This window comes from Lissotriton helveticus, chromosome 5_1, assembly GCF_964261635.1.
Source record: "Lissotriton helveticus chromosome 5_1, aLisHel1.1, whole genome shotgun sequence".
Taxonomy (NCBI): Eukaryota; Metazoa; Chordata; class Amphibia; order Caudata; family Salamandridae; genus Lissotriton; species Lissotriton helveticus.
The window spans coordinates 1,276,296,867-1,276,312,305 of NC_136065.1; the positions used below are offsets into that span (position 1 = coordinate 1,276,296,867).

Genomic DNA, 15,439 nt, shown 5'->3' on the forward strand with positions numbered 1-15,439 from the left:
TGACAGTGTGACACAAATCTGAACCAATTTACTCACAATCTTAATAGAAACCCAGCAGTTGTATAGGCTTGTAACAATTTGTATCTGCTTTTATTTTGTGAAGTACTTACTGTCCTCAGTGACCATCAAACTCTCCTCTCTAACTTTGGCAGGCCCAAAGCCAAAATACCAGTCCGCAATGAGGCTTGTAATTTTAGGGCTACCATTTCTGCATTGCCGAAAAATAACTGATATCTCAAGTGTTCTACTTGCAAGTACCACATCTGAGTCCTTGATTTGAGAAGAATTAATTTTTGTGCCAGCTGATCAAGCAAGTCAGTATGTGGCAATATTGATAGCTGACCTCATAAGGCTGCTGTAGAGGATTTCACACAAGAGACTGCACCTGAGCTCATCCACATGCAACAATGGAGTGATCTGCTGGTTGAACCACTCTTGTAGCATTAAGGAATCAAAAGGTTTCAAGGAGAGCTTACACGTCATTTAAATGACTTAACAACAAGAGGATCTTGGTTGGTTATCCCTGAAACAATGGTAAAACAGGTTCTGTGACATGTCCATTAGAGTTACCACGGTATTTTGTCCAGGAACCTGCAATTACAACAGAAAGTCTGTTTTTTCCATGATCACATAGTTGCAAAAATCCTAGGCAACTGACAGGTTTGCAAGAGTCTTAGTGACCTGTGATGCCTCAGCCCTTAAAAGTGTCAAAGGTGCACTAGGCATTTGGGAAGAGTTATTCATTGACTAAGGACATGTGTCCATAGGACAATGCCTTCTGGGTGTCACAGACGACTGCTCCAGATTTCCTGGGATCCTGGCTGTATCCAGCACATCTGCTGTCATTGTTCTAGCCCTTAAGGTTTTCTATACAGCTGAAATTATAAAATGTGAAAATGAGACACTGTTTAAAAGACAATACAAGGACTTTGTAAGTGCTTTCTTTCTCCCTTCCACATACTATTGCAGACACCATCCTTGGTCCATTCTCTGTAACGGCTTCCCATTTATTGTCTCATTGCCTTCTTTTTCTGATTTGGTTCCTGCTGATCCCTACCTATCACTCTCTTGAGCGAAGTTTTGAAGATCTGGCATTTTCTGGCAGCCAGGATCTCAGGAGGCAACCACAGGTCAGCATCCCAAAATTACCACATCCCAGCCAGCACTGAATATTCATTTGTCCACCTTCTCACTGCCCCTAGCCGTATGCCCCTAACTCCATGAGGGCCTTACTATATCTCACCACCTTTGTTGACCCATACTTTTTTGCTCTGGCTTTCCCTTCTTTTTGATCAATCCTGACTTAGAAGTTGAGAACCTCCCTTTGCCCTTCTTCTTGCTGCCCCAGTTCTTTTTTACCTTGGCCTACTACCTAACGTTTCAGAGAGTTCCCTTTTTTGCCCTTTCTTCTGATTTCCTCCTATTTAGCCCATCCTTCTTCCCCAGGTTCCAGGAGGGCCTTTCTATCCAGCACCATCCCTGGGTTGTCCCTTCATGATTTCACCAGTCTTGTGTGCTGAGGGACAACTACCAGCACCAAGGGGCTCTTCCATTAACTTTTGAAGCTAGGCCTAAGGTACATATGTTCATCACAAAAGTATACGTGGCTACATCTTTTTATGATGTATGTAAATTTGAAGCCAAGATTCCAACCTAGTGTGGATGGTATCGACCATATGGATCTCCCTGGCACCACCAGTTGAAGTGTTCTGGAATGGAGAAATCAGAAGTCAGCCTTACATCCGGGGACAACTAGAGTTGAAAGCTCAATCTCATTTCATAATCTCTTTATTTTTGTGTGTGAGGCCCACCCTGGAACTGAGTCTCTTCCGACACAAGATGTGGGTGTACTTGTAAATGTGGGTGTACTTGTAAAGCTCACTGCGACTCCATGGAGAATCCTGGCGCTGAAGACCACTGGGGAACCCGTCCTGGTTTTCCCTGTGAGATGGTCACTTTCTGGGTATCTCCAAGGTGAAACTAGGCATCCCCGGCGTCTGTGGGGGGCCATTGTAGAGATTAGGCAAGCTTAATGCCCAGAGTTGCCAAGTGTGTTCCCTGGTTAGAGTAGGCACCGAGGCGAGAATTATCGAGTCCGTTTTGACCCTGGTCCATGACCCTGCCGCGTCGGGAATTGAACCCTGGTCCCGGGCCGTTTTCTGCTTACGGGTCTGCCACCTCTAACCAGTGAGCCACACCACTCCATGCAGGTAGTTGTCCAACCCCCGCCAGTGGGGGTTAGTGGGTGACATGTCGCTAAGTCCTGATGGGAACCACATGCAGACTGAATGGGGTGAGGTGCAGGTAGATGTGGCTGGAAGGGGGACAATGTTCCCTTATATGCTTCCACGCGCTACTGGTAAGAGGCTTCTTAGAAGGGCAGAAAATGATGGGATACAAGCTAAACCTGAAGGAGAAGAGCACAAATGTACTACAATTGAGACCTGAAAAAACTAATCAGAATTTTGTATTGAAATCCTCTTACTAAAGGTTTTGCCTTATTAACATTGAGTACACACATCAAATAGCAAGATAATATATGCAGGGAAACACATATAAAGGAACACCCTAGATAAATAGTAACAGCTAAGACATAATGACCATTCAGTTCTTTTGAGTGGTAACCGCTAGTGAAATAATTTATTTTTGTTTTTTAGTAAGATATTCGAGGACTGGTGATCTAGAATGCAGCACAACGCTTCATCATTAAAAAGTTATTGAATGTCTGCATGTTCACATTCTTGACACATCTCTAGGTGTCATAGTGTCTAATGTTTCTAAGTCATATGCATTTTTCAAAAGTGCTGTAATAAGCATTTGAGACCTATAGTCCTAAATTCTGGGCATTCATTGGTTTCCTACGTGACTTCTTTAGACTGGTTATCTATTTTAGGACCCCCTGTATTAAGAATCAGTTTTGTTATTCCAGTATCCACTCTAGAATTGGAATTTAGAGCCGATTGTATTACCTCTCATTGCAAAGTATATGATGACACACTCTTTTATACAAAGAGCATAATCCAAATCCTTCCAAAATTGCCCTTTGTTTTTAACACTGTCCATGGAGAATATCAAACATTGTTTATTGGTCCTTTTTTTTGTAAGTGGGATGTGTGAGTGTGCTACTACATAAAAACAGGGCGACAGACTTATATGTGTACATTCAAAGATCTCATGCAGTAGTTTGCCTCTATGTTGGTTCATCTAAAAGTCCTCTGTTAGGAAATTTGATGATGGTCCAGACATCCTGCTTAGAATGGGTGTTCTAGCTTTATCCAGGTGGCTTACATTAAGGACACCTTATAGTTAAGGACCATATTTTCTCCAGTTTTCATCTAGGACTTTGAATGAAATGTTGCACTCCACTAGTAGTTTTATGTTTTTAATTCTTTATCTTTATTTGCAGCATAGACCTTTACCGTAGCATCAAATTTTAATCCTAACTTTAAGTCACCGATTGATTCCCCCCTACCCCAAGGCTGTGTAGCACAGGTGCCACCAGAACTTGGGTTTAGGTATCTGATCAAATGTTTGCTACCACAACCGCGATTACACTTCGTTAAAACATACCTACTTTTGATAAATTTGTTTGGATGAATTCGCATATAATAAAGGTGCTAATGTAATTCAGAAAAACAAGGTGAGTACAGACACAATCGTCTACATCAATGTGTGAATGGGCAGTAGGAAGAGGAGATATTTATTGTAACAGTTGCCTTGTAGTTCTTGTATCGGACTATCATGTTATGAATGAAAGCTTCCCAAAATCCAGGTCCCTCCATTGTTTATCCACAAAACTTTAATGAATTTACCATTAAGAGCTGCAGATGAAGTTGTGCTATTACATTCCCAATAAAGTGTCAGGATGCTCGATTATTACCACTTGTTAGGCGTTTTTGGAGAAATCCAACATGTACGGGTTATACTGAAAATTAATTAACAGCAAAGCTCCCAAGTTTTGAGTGAGGAGCTCATCCAGTCAGATTTTTTCCTTCTTGCTCAGGAACTTATTTTCCTGAATTTATAATAGTATAAATAGGACTACAAGTCCCAAAATGCAAAGCAAAAGTCTGAACTAGAAGAGCATGGCTTGGAAAACTTAATTGTTCTGAATTAAGGATGCATTTGGAGAATTTTACACTAACAAGAATAGGCATAAAGTCTCATTGCCAAGTTTCCCAGTTCCAAGCCTGACTATTTAGTCCAATTCCCTTTTTGTCTGAGAATTGTGGGAATTGTGGTCCTGGGTTTATTCTGGGACACAAATACACTGCAAGTCCCAGAATTATAAATAAAAAAGGGACTGGAGTAACTAGTTACGCATGGACCTGTGAAACATGGAAGGTATGATAAAGTATGATCACTGCCCCCTTCATTCTCTGAGAGGTCCTCTTTTTTCTAAAGACATTTTGTCAAACATAACTAGGAGAAAGTAGGTGTAAAGGGGGTTGGCCTTTAGCAAGGGGGCGAGCTGGACACATGCCCAGGGCGCCAGTCTTCAGGTTATGCAAACATCAGGGTCCCTCTAACTTGGTTCCAGTGATGACATTTAAGTTGCTTTTAAAAGCTTTTTTTTACAAATCAGCTGTGCAACACCCCACCAATCCCCTTCCTTCACCTCCATCTCCTGCTCAACCCCCTGCCAAAATGCTCCATCAGCTCCCCGGTCCCCTACCAACAACTTTGCACCAGTGCGGCAGAGCTAAGGTGATTCAGGTGAGTTGGGGGAGAGGTGGAAATGTTTGTGTCCAGAGGTAAGTTACTGCCCTGATGTAATGAGCTGAGGCCTGGCCCCGCCCACACACTGGTTGTGGTGGTGGTCTTAAACTTGCCTATGCTCGTCTCACCGGGCTATGCATGCAATAGTCTGGCCCTACGCCAGACGCATCCATCACATTTACGCTCACAGGTGTGTACCAGGTTTTCCCCCATGTGCAGCATACATATGGTGTTGCCCAACTTTCAACAGCACTACATCTGCTACCTCATTTTATTTACCAGCAGCAGAGGTTGCCAACATTTCTTCTCACCCAACGTGTTTTCTGAGTAAGGGACATCTCTGCGTTTTAGAGTAAAATAAACTACTGCACGTCAGTGGAGTCAGGCGGTAGAGAGAGAGAAACAGACACTACCCAGAGACCCTACAAAACTGACTCCTGGCTGCGAAGACACTATTTTATCCACACTGGCTTCCCTGACCAAACCATAATGGCCTCCTTGCAAACTGGGGTAAGTTACCATTAACATAAGACCACCTCTCCCTGGAGCCAATGGCAGTGGCAGTGGTGGACTTAGATCTGTCATCCTTGAAATTTCCAAGAACATTAAACTGAATCAAAGATCCTTCACAAAAAAGAACATTAATAAATGACTTACACATATGTTCCAATAAAATCCCCAGCATTAACCTGATTTAAAACTCTTGTCTCTTAAACTCTCACTTCTAGGTCAGAATGTTCAACTGAACTGCCAGCAGGTGCCCGGAGCTCTCAAACAAATCGATACCGGCAATGGACAGGTGTTCGGTGTGAATGCAAACGACAACATTTACACCTTCTACAGTAACGGCTGGACGCAGATCCCTGGTGCTCTCAAGCACGTCTCAGTGGGGGCTGCTGGAGTCTGGGGCGTGAACAGAAACAACAACATCTACAAACTAGTGGGCGGAGACTGGGCCCAGACTGATGGTAGGTGTAAGTCAAGGTTACTGCTATTGAATGAATTACTAAATTAAGATGGGTGGCTGTCTCGCGAATCCCCATAACCTACAAAGCCTCAACGCACTTTCTTACACAAAGTGGAGCAGAACAGTCCGATAAGGTAAGGTCTCAACCTTTTATGCAAAAAAAGGTAAGGTCCTAAACTTTTCTGCAAAGTGCTTCTCAAGCGATAATGTGGAAAGCAGTGAGAACTGACAAGAAATAAGAGAATATGGCCAGCACAGTGTGTAGATCCTGGTACAAGCCCCTTGTTTGAGCAACAATACATTTTAATTCTGTTCTATAACCCCTTCCCAGGACTAAGATATGCAGTGCTACCTACCCCTTTTACTTTCTCTGAAATATATCCCTACAAGAGTGACAATGCATGCACCACTCACTTACTGTCTTGTCTGGAGTGAGTAGTCTCTGCACTCTACTAAACCCCGCTCCATCACTAGCCTTGATTGATTGGCAGAGAATGACATGAAACAGACTAGCCATGTGGAATCACCCTGCAGTGGTTGGAGTCAGTTTAGTGTAGACCCTTACAGCCTTTGGGTCCAGCAGGGTTCTGTCTTGCCTCTTCCCTTCCCACTGTGACTTTAAAAGGCCACTTTCTGTTATCTTCAGCCTTCCTTCAAGTGTGGCACAGAATCTCCAATCTGTGTGTTACACCATCTCCATTGCTCCTGACGTTCTCAAAAACTCTGAAACTATAAAAACTTTCCCACTTGAAGCACGACCTAATGAATCTTCTGCAGGCACCACCAATCAAACAGACCACGTATGAACTGTGGAGTATCCCCCTGTTCCTCCTTTTTCTGGTACACCTGCTCTTTACAGGCAGAGTACTTGGCATTGAAACATACTGAAAGTTCTAGCTGTAAGGAAGAGGTTCATACACCCAGATTTTTCTGACATTGTTAAAGCACCCCGGAGTACCAGAGCAGTCTTCTGCAAATAATGGAATCGATGTCACAGTGGCAAAGGTTCCATTAGCAACACCCAAGCAAGGCACATAAGCGGTGGTCTATAACTTATGCTGCCTCTTACCAGTAGGACTTTGGGAGGGTACTTACAAAAGTCTCTTCTGCCCAACCTTGCTCACTGGTTGTAATCAAAATGCAGCTACCTCAAAGGGAGTGGTCAGGCTCCTTCTACCTCCACTCAAGGCCACTGAGGCTTAGCAAGACACCAGGAAATCCACCAGGTGTCTGCACCTGAATGTTTAATTGGCTCAGTGCACTCAGCCCTTCAATTTCTTAAAGTGTCCATTCTAGGAGCAGCCCCAACCCACTTGCTGAAAGGCCCCAAGCCTTCCTGACGGACAGCTGACTGCTTCCACTCACTAGTACGATTTGCTGATATTTCACTGCGTTGAAAACACCAACACGCTCTGGATACTGGTGTTTGCCCCACCGTGATTGCCTCTTGCTTTAATATTTTTTAGTGGGGAGTGCCACCATACCCCTGCTCTCCTACAGGCATTTCTACACCTACAACCACAGCACTATTTAACTATGAGCTGCAGTGAAAATGGTGAAGTGTCCGTCGGCAAAAAGAACGCTGCACGAAATCCGAATTCTATTCTATTATTCGAAATGTATAGAGCGCCTGGTACCCAACTGGTCTACTCAGCCCTGGTAACAAGCATTAACAAATAGTACTGCTTGAATGCCCTGAAAAACCCCAGAATAGTCTAATACAGCTCCTATTAAACCTGGACAGGATCTGCACGTTGGATAGCATACACTGTAGTATTGGTGTCAGACTGATTAGAAAAACCCCTACCGGGTATGTTGGCCTTTTGTATCAGCTAGCTCACAGGGCCACTAGAATCTGCTCTTACCAATGAGAGAGTAGTTCATGGCAACATCGAACATGACAACCCTGATCCCTCGCGACCTTGGAAAAGCCATACTACTTTATGCTCAGTCACTCGTGCTTACTTAGTCTGTCTTAGAGAGGTACACAGAATAAACAGGCTGGTCGTTTTCAATAAGTATTAATTGAACAGTTGTCATTCTTGTGTAAAATATATGAGCTGCAACAACCGTTAGGAAGTAAAAGATATAAATGATTAGCAGTACTATGAAAGTAAATAGATGGTATAGCTCTACCATCTTACAGTAATCATGAATACACACAAGTATGTAAAATACATGATAATAAATAGATGCGTACTCCTACAATGTTGCCCTAACTAGATGTACCTAAGTGTACCTGGCATGTTTGTAGGTGTTTAAGCCAAAAATCCCTCTAGGATAGAGTCAACCTCATTACCTGAAGAGAGAGACTGTGGGACCCTGTCCTGGACTCGAGTTGGACACCACGCGAGGGATGTTAGACCACTGCGAGCTGGAGTGTCTGCATGCATAAACCTCAACGTCTCTGGTCAGTGTGTCTGCCGGGAAGTACTGGTCTCCTCTCCCTATCTTAGCACGATGTGATGTATATATACCCATAGGTCTCCTCAGGGTTCCTACCTTGCTGTATTACTATGTCGGCCTAAGGATGACGTCGGGCATGAACTTTATACATAGATATTATACAGGAGATGGTTCTGAATGCAGTGTTGGATCTAGGTAAAGGTCAGTCTCTGTAAACCGTTATAAGTGTAATGTAGGGAAGAATATAGGTGAATGGTAATGAAGTAACCTGGGCCTATATTATGGTACCTATATGGAATATAACAATAGGAAGGTTTTCAAAAGGCTTTCTGAGATAAGCTCTGACTGGTCAAGTCTAATATATGCTGGAAAAGCGTTCCAGAGCTTGGGTGCCAGATATGTAAAGGAACGTCCTGCACATCTTGCTCTCTTGATCCTTGGCACCTGAAGTAGTTTGATACCCTTCTCGGAGTATAATGAGTCACCAGATGCTGAATTAGCTGCAAACCTTTCTTATGAATGGCACAATGAATCGGTAACCAGTGCAAGGCTTCTAATGCTGGTGCAGCTGATTAGTGCTTAGGAATTTTGTGGAGAACCTGCACGCTGGGATTCTGGACTACCTGAAGTCATCTTGTCACTTATTTGGGGCTGCCTGAGTAGACGCAGTTCCCATAACAAAAGGATAGAGAAGGGCGTACTTCATGAGGATATTTACGGAAACATATCAGACCAAATATTATATTGGCTAGGTATTGATCAGGCACAGCCCAGACTGTCTGTTACAAGTGTTTACAGAAATCCAGCCTCAGCAAGAATCATGACACACGATTTGCTCCATGAATCCTGGCAGTTACAAGCAAAGGTAGAGACAGGGGTCTGCAAGGCCGAGGCTACCTTTGCATTCTTAAAGTGCCATTATGGACAGGTCTTGCAAGGGGAAAAAGGGCCACTTTGGGAAAGGCACATCAGTAGGAACCTAAAGAGATCAATAGGACTTACTCATGCAGCTGTTATTCGCACTGAGGAGAAGCGTGGCTCAGTGGTTAGAGGCGGCAGACCCAGAAGCTGAGATCGGCCGTGGACCACGGTTCGATTCCCCGCCTCGGCGGGTCTCGGGCTCAAAAATTCCACGGACTCGACAATTCTCGCTCCGGTGCCTACTCGACTCACGGGGTCACACTCTGCGACTCTGGGCAATAGCTTGCTTAATCTCCACTACGGCCCCTCGCAGCGGGATGCCTGGCTTTCACCTTGTGGATACCCTGCCGGGGTATCTCACAGGGGAATACCAGGACGGGTTCCCTAAGCAAGCGCTTAGATACCGGGTCGGTGATTTGCGCTATATAAATACATGTACATGTACATTTACACTGTGGACATATTTCACTGAGTTTATGTTTACCAACTGATAAAGGTAGTCATTTCCCTACGGTCATACCATGATGTTATCTGGGATAAGCTGTTTTTAAGGGACTATACATGACATACTTGGATCTACTTAGCTCAGCAAACATTTCATGACTCTTGTGTAATAGTGGCAAAATATTTTTGTTCAGCGGATCCTTTTGATTTTGTCTAGCCTACAGCCATAGGTCCAACACACTTCACAGAGATTACCCTTTTGACAACCTCATATATATGAAATTTCTCCGAGTACATCTCATGTTTTATATTAAGTTGAACAGTATGACCCTGTGTTCAAAATCTTTGACGTGACCAAGTCTGTAAGTGAACACCTCATGAAGTACAAGAACGTCATCAAATTTCTCAACAACATTTCCAGCAAACACAGACATGGATGTTCTGGAGTTAAAAGAATCACTAACATACCCACGTCTCTCAATCCATGTAAGCTCTGACCTTTGCAACATATTTTCTTGAGTATTTTAATTTCACTATAAATTGTGCAACCCTCACAATATCCCAACATATCTTTGTATTTATCAAATCTTTTTGGATTCATATCCGACACTCTAACTTTTACGTAGGACTAATACTCCGATTATGGTTAATCATATATAACATTAATAGGCTTGTCACACTTAACCAAAGATGCTTTGCTTACTAAAATGTAACAGTTGTATGACAGAACCATGCATGGCATTACAAAACATTCCTTAACAATGTGGTCATTACAACAACCGCGTCTTTACATCGCAAGCCTTTACAACGCATGCCTTCACCACGCATGCCTTTACAATGTTAAAGTATTTAGCAAGTATAAAGCCTTTTAATTTTAAAATATATATATATATAAAACAGCTTTATAGTTATCTGCAAAATATGTCCATTATATATATATATATATATATATATATTCCTGCTACAAAATCCAATACGCAGTCCTGCGAAATTAGAAACAGCACTCACAGGGGGGTACAAAGCCAAAGATTCTTTATTTGGCTACCAGCACACACAAGACGCGTTTCGGCGATGAGCCTTCGTCAATTGCAACTTGGAACGCGCCGCCATTATTTTTAAAACACATACAATGCAATCGTCACAGTGATGGCATAGACAGCGACAATGGACTACTCGTGGGCTACAATGAGCGCCATCTTAAGAGTACTTTTAGACAATGAAAAACGACAAAGATATATATCCCTCGCTTTTCCTGTTGTTATGGGTATGACAGCGTCAAATACATATTTGGCAAGCCACAAACCATTTGCTATAGCCCTGAATGGGCATATATCTTGTCCTCATATAATTTCGCCCTTGGATGGGCTTATGTTCTGCCACCACTTTTTACTGACATGATTACATACACACATACTAATTAAAAAAGGCAGTTTATGAAGCAAACCATGTTCTGATAAACCAAAATAAAAAAGATTTTTTAAGGTGAAAAGAAAAGAAGAAGAGAAGAAAAGAGAACAAGGAAAAACATCAGAAGCACAAGACCAGTTCATTAGTTATTTCCAAAATTCAGTGATTTACAATATTTACACAGTATTAATATCCTAAATGGACTGCTAAATCCTCATGTATATTAAGTCCATAAGGACTCTTACTCTGTAGATCTATGATGTATCGTGACTCTAGCCGCCGTAATTTTTGTAGGCGATCACCCCCCCGAGGTAAGGGTGGGACACTATCTAGACAAAAGTAGGCCAACAGATCCCTGTTGCGACTATGTATTTTGTCAAAGTGTCGTGCCACAGGATATGACTCGTCTAAATTGCTGATGGCACGCATGTGCTCCAATATACGTAATTTTACGGGATTGATGGTACTCCCGACGTATCTTAGCCCACATGGGCACATCAGACAATAAATGGCATACGGTGTTGTGCATGTCAGAAACTTTTTGATGCTTTTAGGGGTTTTTAAACCTGGAATTTCATAACTGAGGGTCCTTTTGCTGATTTTGCAGGCCTTGCATCGGCCACATGGAAAGAAACCATTGAGAGGTATTTTATTGGATGCATTAGATTTTACCGTGAGATGGCTATGCACTAAATCATCTCTCAAAGCTCTTGCTTTACGGTAAGTTACCAGCGGATTATTCGGTAAATCCTCCCTGATGACATTGTCCGTTAGTAAAATGTTCCAATTCTTTTTCAGAATTTTTCGGACCTGTTCTGAATTCTGTGAATAGGTCGTGATTAGTCTGAAAGTTTTGGAGTTCTGTTTTTTACTCTCTTTAGGTTTCAATAAGTCTGATCTAGATCTTTTCTTGACTTTATTTAGAGCTTGTCTAAGCACGCCCTCATTGTACCCCCTCACCTTAAATCTATTCATGCATTGTTTGGCTGCCTTTTCAAACTCTGCTTCGGTGGAGCAGTTTCTTTTGAGTCTTAAAAGTTCTCCGTAAGGAATACTTTTAATAAGTTTCTTTGGATGATGACTTGTTGCGTGTAATGTACAGTTCCCTGCTGTGGCCTTACGATACAGCTTTGTATGCAATGTATCCCCTTCCACAAAAATGGTCAAGTCTAGAAAGTTTACCTCTGAGTCACTTATTTCACCACTGAATTTCAAATTTACGTTATTTTCATTTAAGACACCCACATAGGTTTTGGCTTCCTCTATTGTTCCATCAAATATAATCAACAGATCGTCGATATAACGATTCCATGATTTGATTTTCCCATTCCATGTATTGTTGCTGTCATTCCAGGCTATTTGTTCCTCCCACCAGCCAACGCTCAAATTCGCGTAGCTGGGGGAGGAGCAAGAACCCATGGCTACACCTGACTGCTGTTTGTACAGTTGTCCCTTAAAGACAAAGATGTTATTGTGTAGACCAAAGGTTACAAATTCCATGAGCATTTTATTGTGCTCATAGTATTCCACACCTTTTGTTTGTAGGAAGCTGTGTATGGCCCGTAGACCATCTGTGTGTGCAATACTTGTGTATAAGCTGGTGATGTCCATCACCAGCATGCAATAACCTGGTTTCCATGTGAACTCATCTAGTACATTTAAAAGATGGGTGGTATCCTTCAAATATGACTTCAAAGTACTAACAAATGGAAACAATGCACAACACCGTATGCCATTTATTGTCTGATGTGCCCATGTGGGCTAAGATACGTCGGGAGTACCATCAATCCCGTAAAATTACGTATATTGGAGCACATGCGTGCCATCAGCAATTTAGACGAGTCATATCCTGTGGCACGACACTTTGACAAAATACATAGTCGCAACAGGGATCTGTTGGCCTACTTTTGTCTAGATAGTGTCCCACCCTTACCTCGGGGGGGTGATCGCCTACAAAAATTACGGCGGCTAGAGTCACGATACATCATAGATCTACAGAGTAAGAGTCCTTATGGACTTAATATACATGAGGATTTAGCAGTCCATTTAGGATATTAATACTGTGTAAATATTGTAAATCACTGAATTTTGGAAATAACTAATGAACTGGTCTTGTGCTTCTGATGTTTTTCCTTGTTCTCTTTTCTTTTCTTCTCTTCTTCTTTTCTTTTCACCTTAAAAAATCTTTTTTATTTTGGTTTATCAGAACATGGTTTGCTTCATAAACTGCCTTTTTTAATTAGTATGTGTGTATGTAATCATGTCAGTAAAAAGTGGTGGCAGAACATAAGCCCATCCAAGGGCGAAATTATATGAGGACAAGATATATGCCCATTCAGGGCTATAGCAAATGGTTTGTGGCTTGCCAAATATGTATTTGACGCTGTCATACCCATAACAACAGGAAAAGCGAGGGATATATATCTTTGTCGTTTTTCATTGTCTAAAAGTACTCTTAAGATGGCGCTCATTGTAGCCCACGAGTAGTCCATTGTCGCTGTCTATGCCATCACTGTGACGATTGCATTGTATGTGTTTTAAAAATAATGGCGGCGCGTTCCAAGTTGCAATTGACGAAGGCTCATCGCCGAAGCGCGTCTTGTGTGTGCTGGTAGCCAAATAAAGAATCTTTGGCTTTGTACCCCCCTGTGAGTGCTGTTTCTAATTTCGCAGGACTGCGTATTGGATTTTGTAGCAGGAATCTATTGGATGGGCACACCCCCACCTAAGGGAGCACCCGCTCGTGAGTGCAGCAGGCTGGTGTATCGTTGGGAGCAAGTATATATATATATATATATATATATATATATATATATATATATATATATATATATATATATATATATATATATTCACTGAAAAAACCCATAGGTTTCACCCATGTTATAGTTAGCTGGACATTTCTCTCATACAAAACCATTGAAATTCCCCCGTTATAGTTAGTTCAGCTAACTATAACTCGCGCACCCGCAATGCACTGCTGATGACATCACATATTACATCACTCATGACATGGTCAGTGACATCACTCATGACATCACTGATGACATCATCCAGGGAATGTATGTCTTTCTGAAAAATAAATATGTTTTATATATCTATATCTAAACGTCGATTGAAGAATAAATGGGTAAATAAGTGTCTGAATGGATGCTCTTTTGTAAAAGTGATTGCATAAGTGACTTATTAAGTGTATCTTAGTGAATACATGTATTAGCGAGTAATGTTTAAATATGTAAATATCTGTATCAGTGTCTCACTTTGTCTATAAGGGGCTGCATGGGTTGGTGAGTAGCTACATGAGTGTATATATGGGTTATTAGTTTGTTCTTTGAGTATCAGTATGAGTGCCTGTGTGGTTCGGTGAGGGATATTACTTAGCGTATAGATGCATCAATGAGTGACTCACTGAACACAAACAATCCAAGGTGTTTTACAAAAACGAGGAGAAATGAAGCATTTCTCATTGTTTCGCCAACTTAAGACCAGGTTTTCCCTGGCCTTAATTTTGGTGCTGCTTCCCATTTACGCTGCTCTTGTAAATAGGCGGCAGCGTCAAAATCAATGGGTTTTGCAGAGGAAACGCCCGCCACAACACACACTGCCCACCGCTTTCACGCTAAGTATTGTGTCAAAGGGAGTCTTATTTACAAGAGACCGTTAAGCCACGTTAAGTGGCTTAACGTTGCCTTGTAAATAAGGCAAAGCCCCTATCGCTACAGAAAACTCTCAGAAAGTGATGTTCCCATGATGATAGGGGCTTGTAAATATGCCACTAAAATCATTAGTAATTTGAGTATTTGTTTTGTGTGCACATATGTGTTAATTTTTTCCGAATTATGGTTTTAATGTTTGAAATTTAAATCCTACAAATTGCTTGGGGGTCCCCAGCTTCCAATGGTGACTCTATGGGGGGTCCTCAGGAGTCAAAAGTTTGGGAACCACTGCCCTACAACAAAAACACCAATGACTAGTCAACCCAGAACATGCCACTTAGATTACATGAAGTAACGTGAATAACAATAGCACTCTTTCATTATAGTCTTACACCAGTCCAATACAAGATGTAAATAAATAAACGTGCAACTTTGAAATGCTTATTTCTAACGCCAAAATCTCATGCACAGTACCTTAGATAATACAACCAAACATATAATCACAAACAAGGTTGTCAGCATTGTTACTATTCTATAAGATACAAACGGAAAAAGCATCCTATAATACTAAAGGTAAACAAATTTAAAATATACCTACATTTCACCCACCCTACCTAGGAGATTAGTTTATAACTACAGAAAGTCTCATAGGATTACATGGTCAGACCCATACCTCTGGTACTCAGCAGTAATAGATCACATTCAGTGCTCCACAAACTATCAAGTTATGAATGTTCTCCAACTGTGTGTAACTTTGCCTCCACAATGCATTATGAAAAGCGCAAGTATCAAAGGTGGACACAACTACATATGTATTATGGCTCGAACTTCCGAGGATCATTCTGAACAGACACAGTATTCAACATATCTTTGATGTTCCATGCTCTCACTATACACACAAAACTAGCGAGGCACTTTA

At 41.8% G+C, this 15,439-nt stretch overlaps 1 protein-coding gene across 1 annotated transcript in view; it reads left to right on the forward strand.

Annotated features, from left to right (window-relative positions):
* LOC144755303 (fish-egg lectin-like) overlaps positions 1–15,439 on the forward strand; it is a 136,434-nt gene that overhangs the window by 74,175 nt on the left and 46,820 nt on the right. Inside the window, exon 2 of the mRNA XM_078644098.1 lies at positions 5,448–5,687. Coding sequence (XP_078500224.1) covers positions 5,448–5,687 — 240 coding nt within the window. The remainder of the gene's footprint in view (positions 1–5,447; positions 5,688–15,439) is intronic.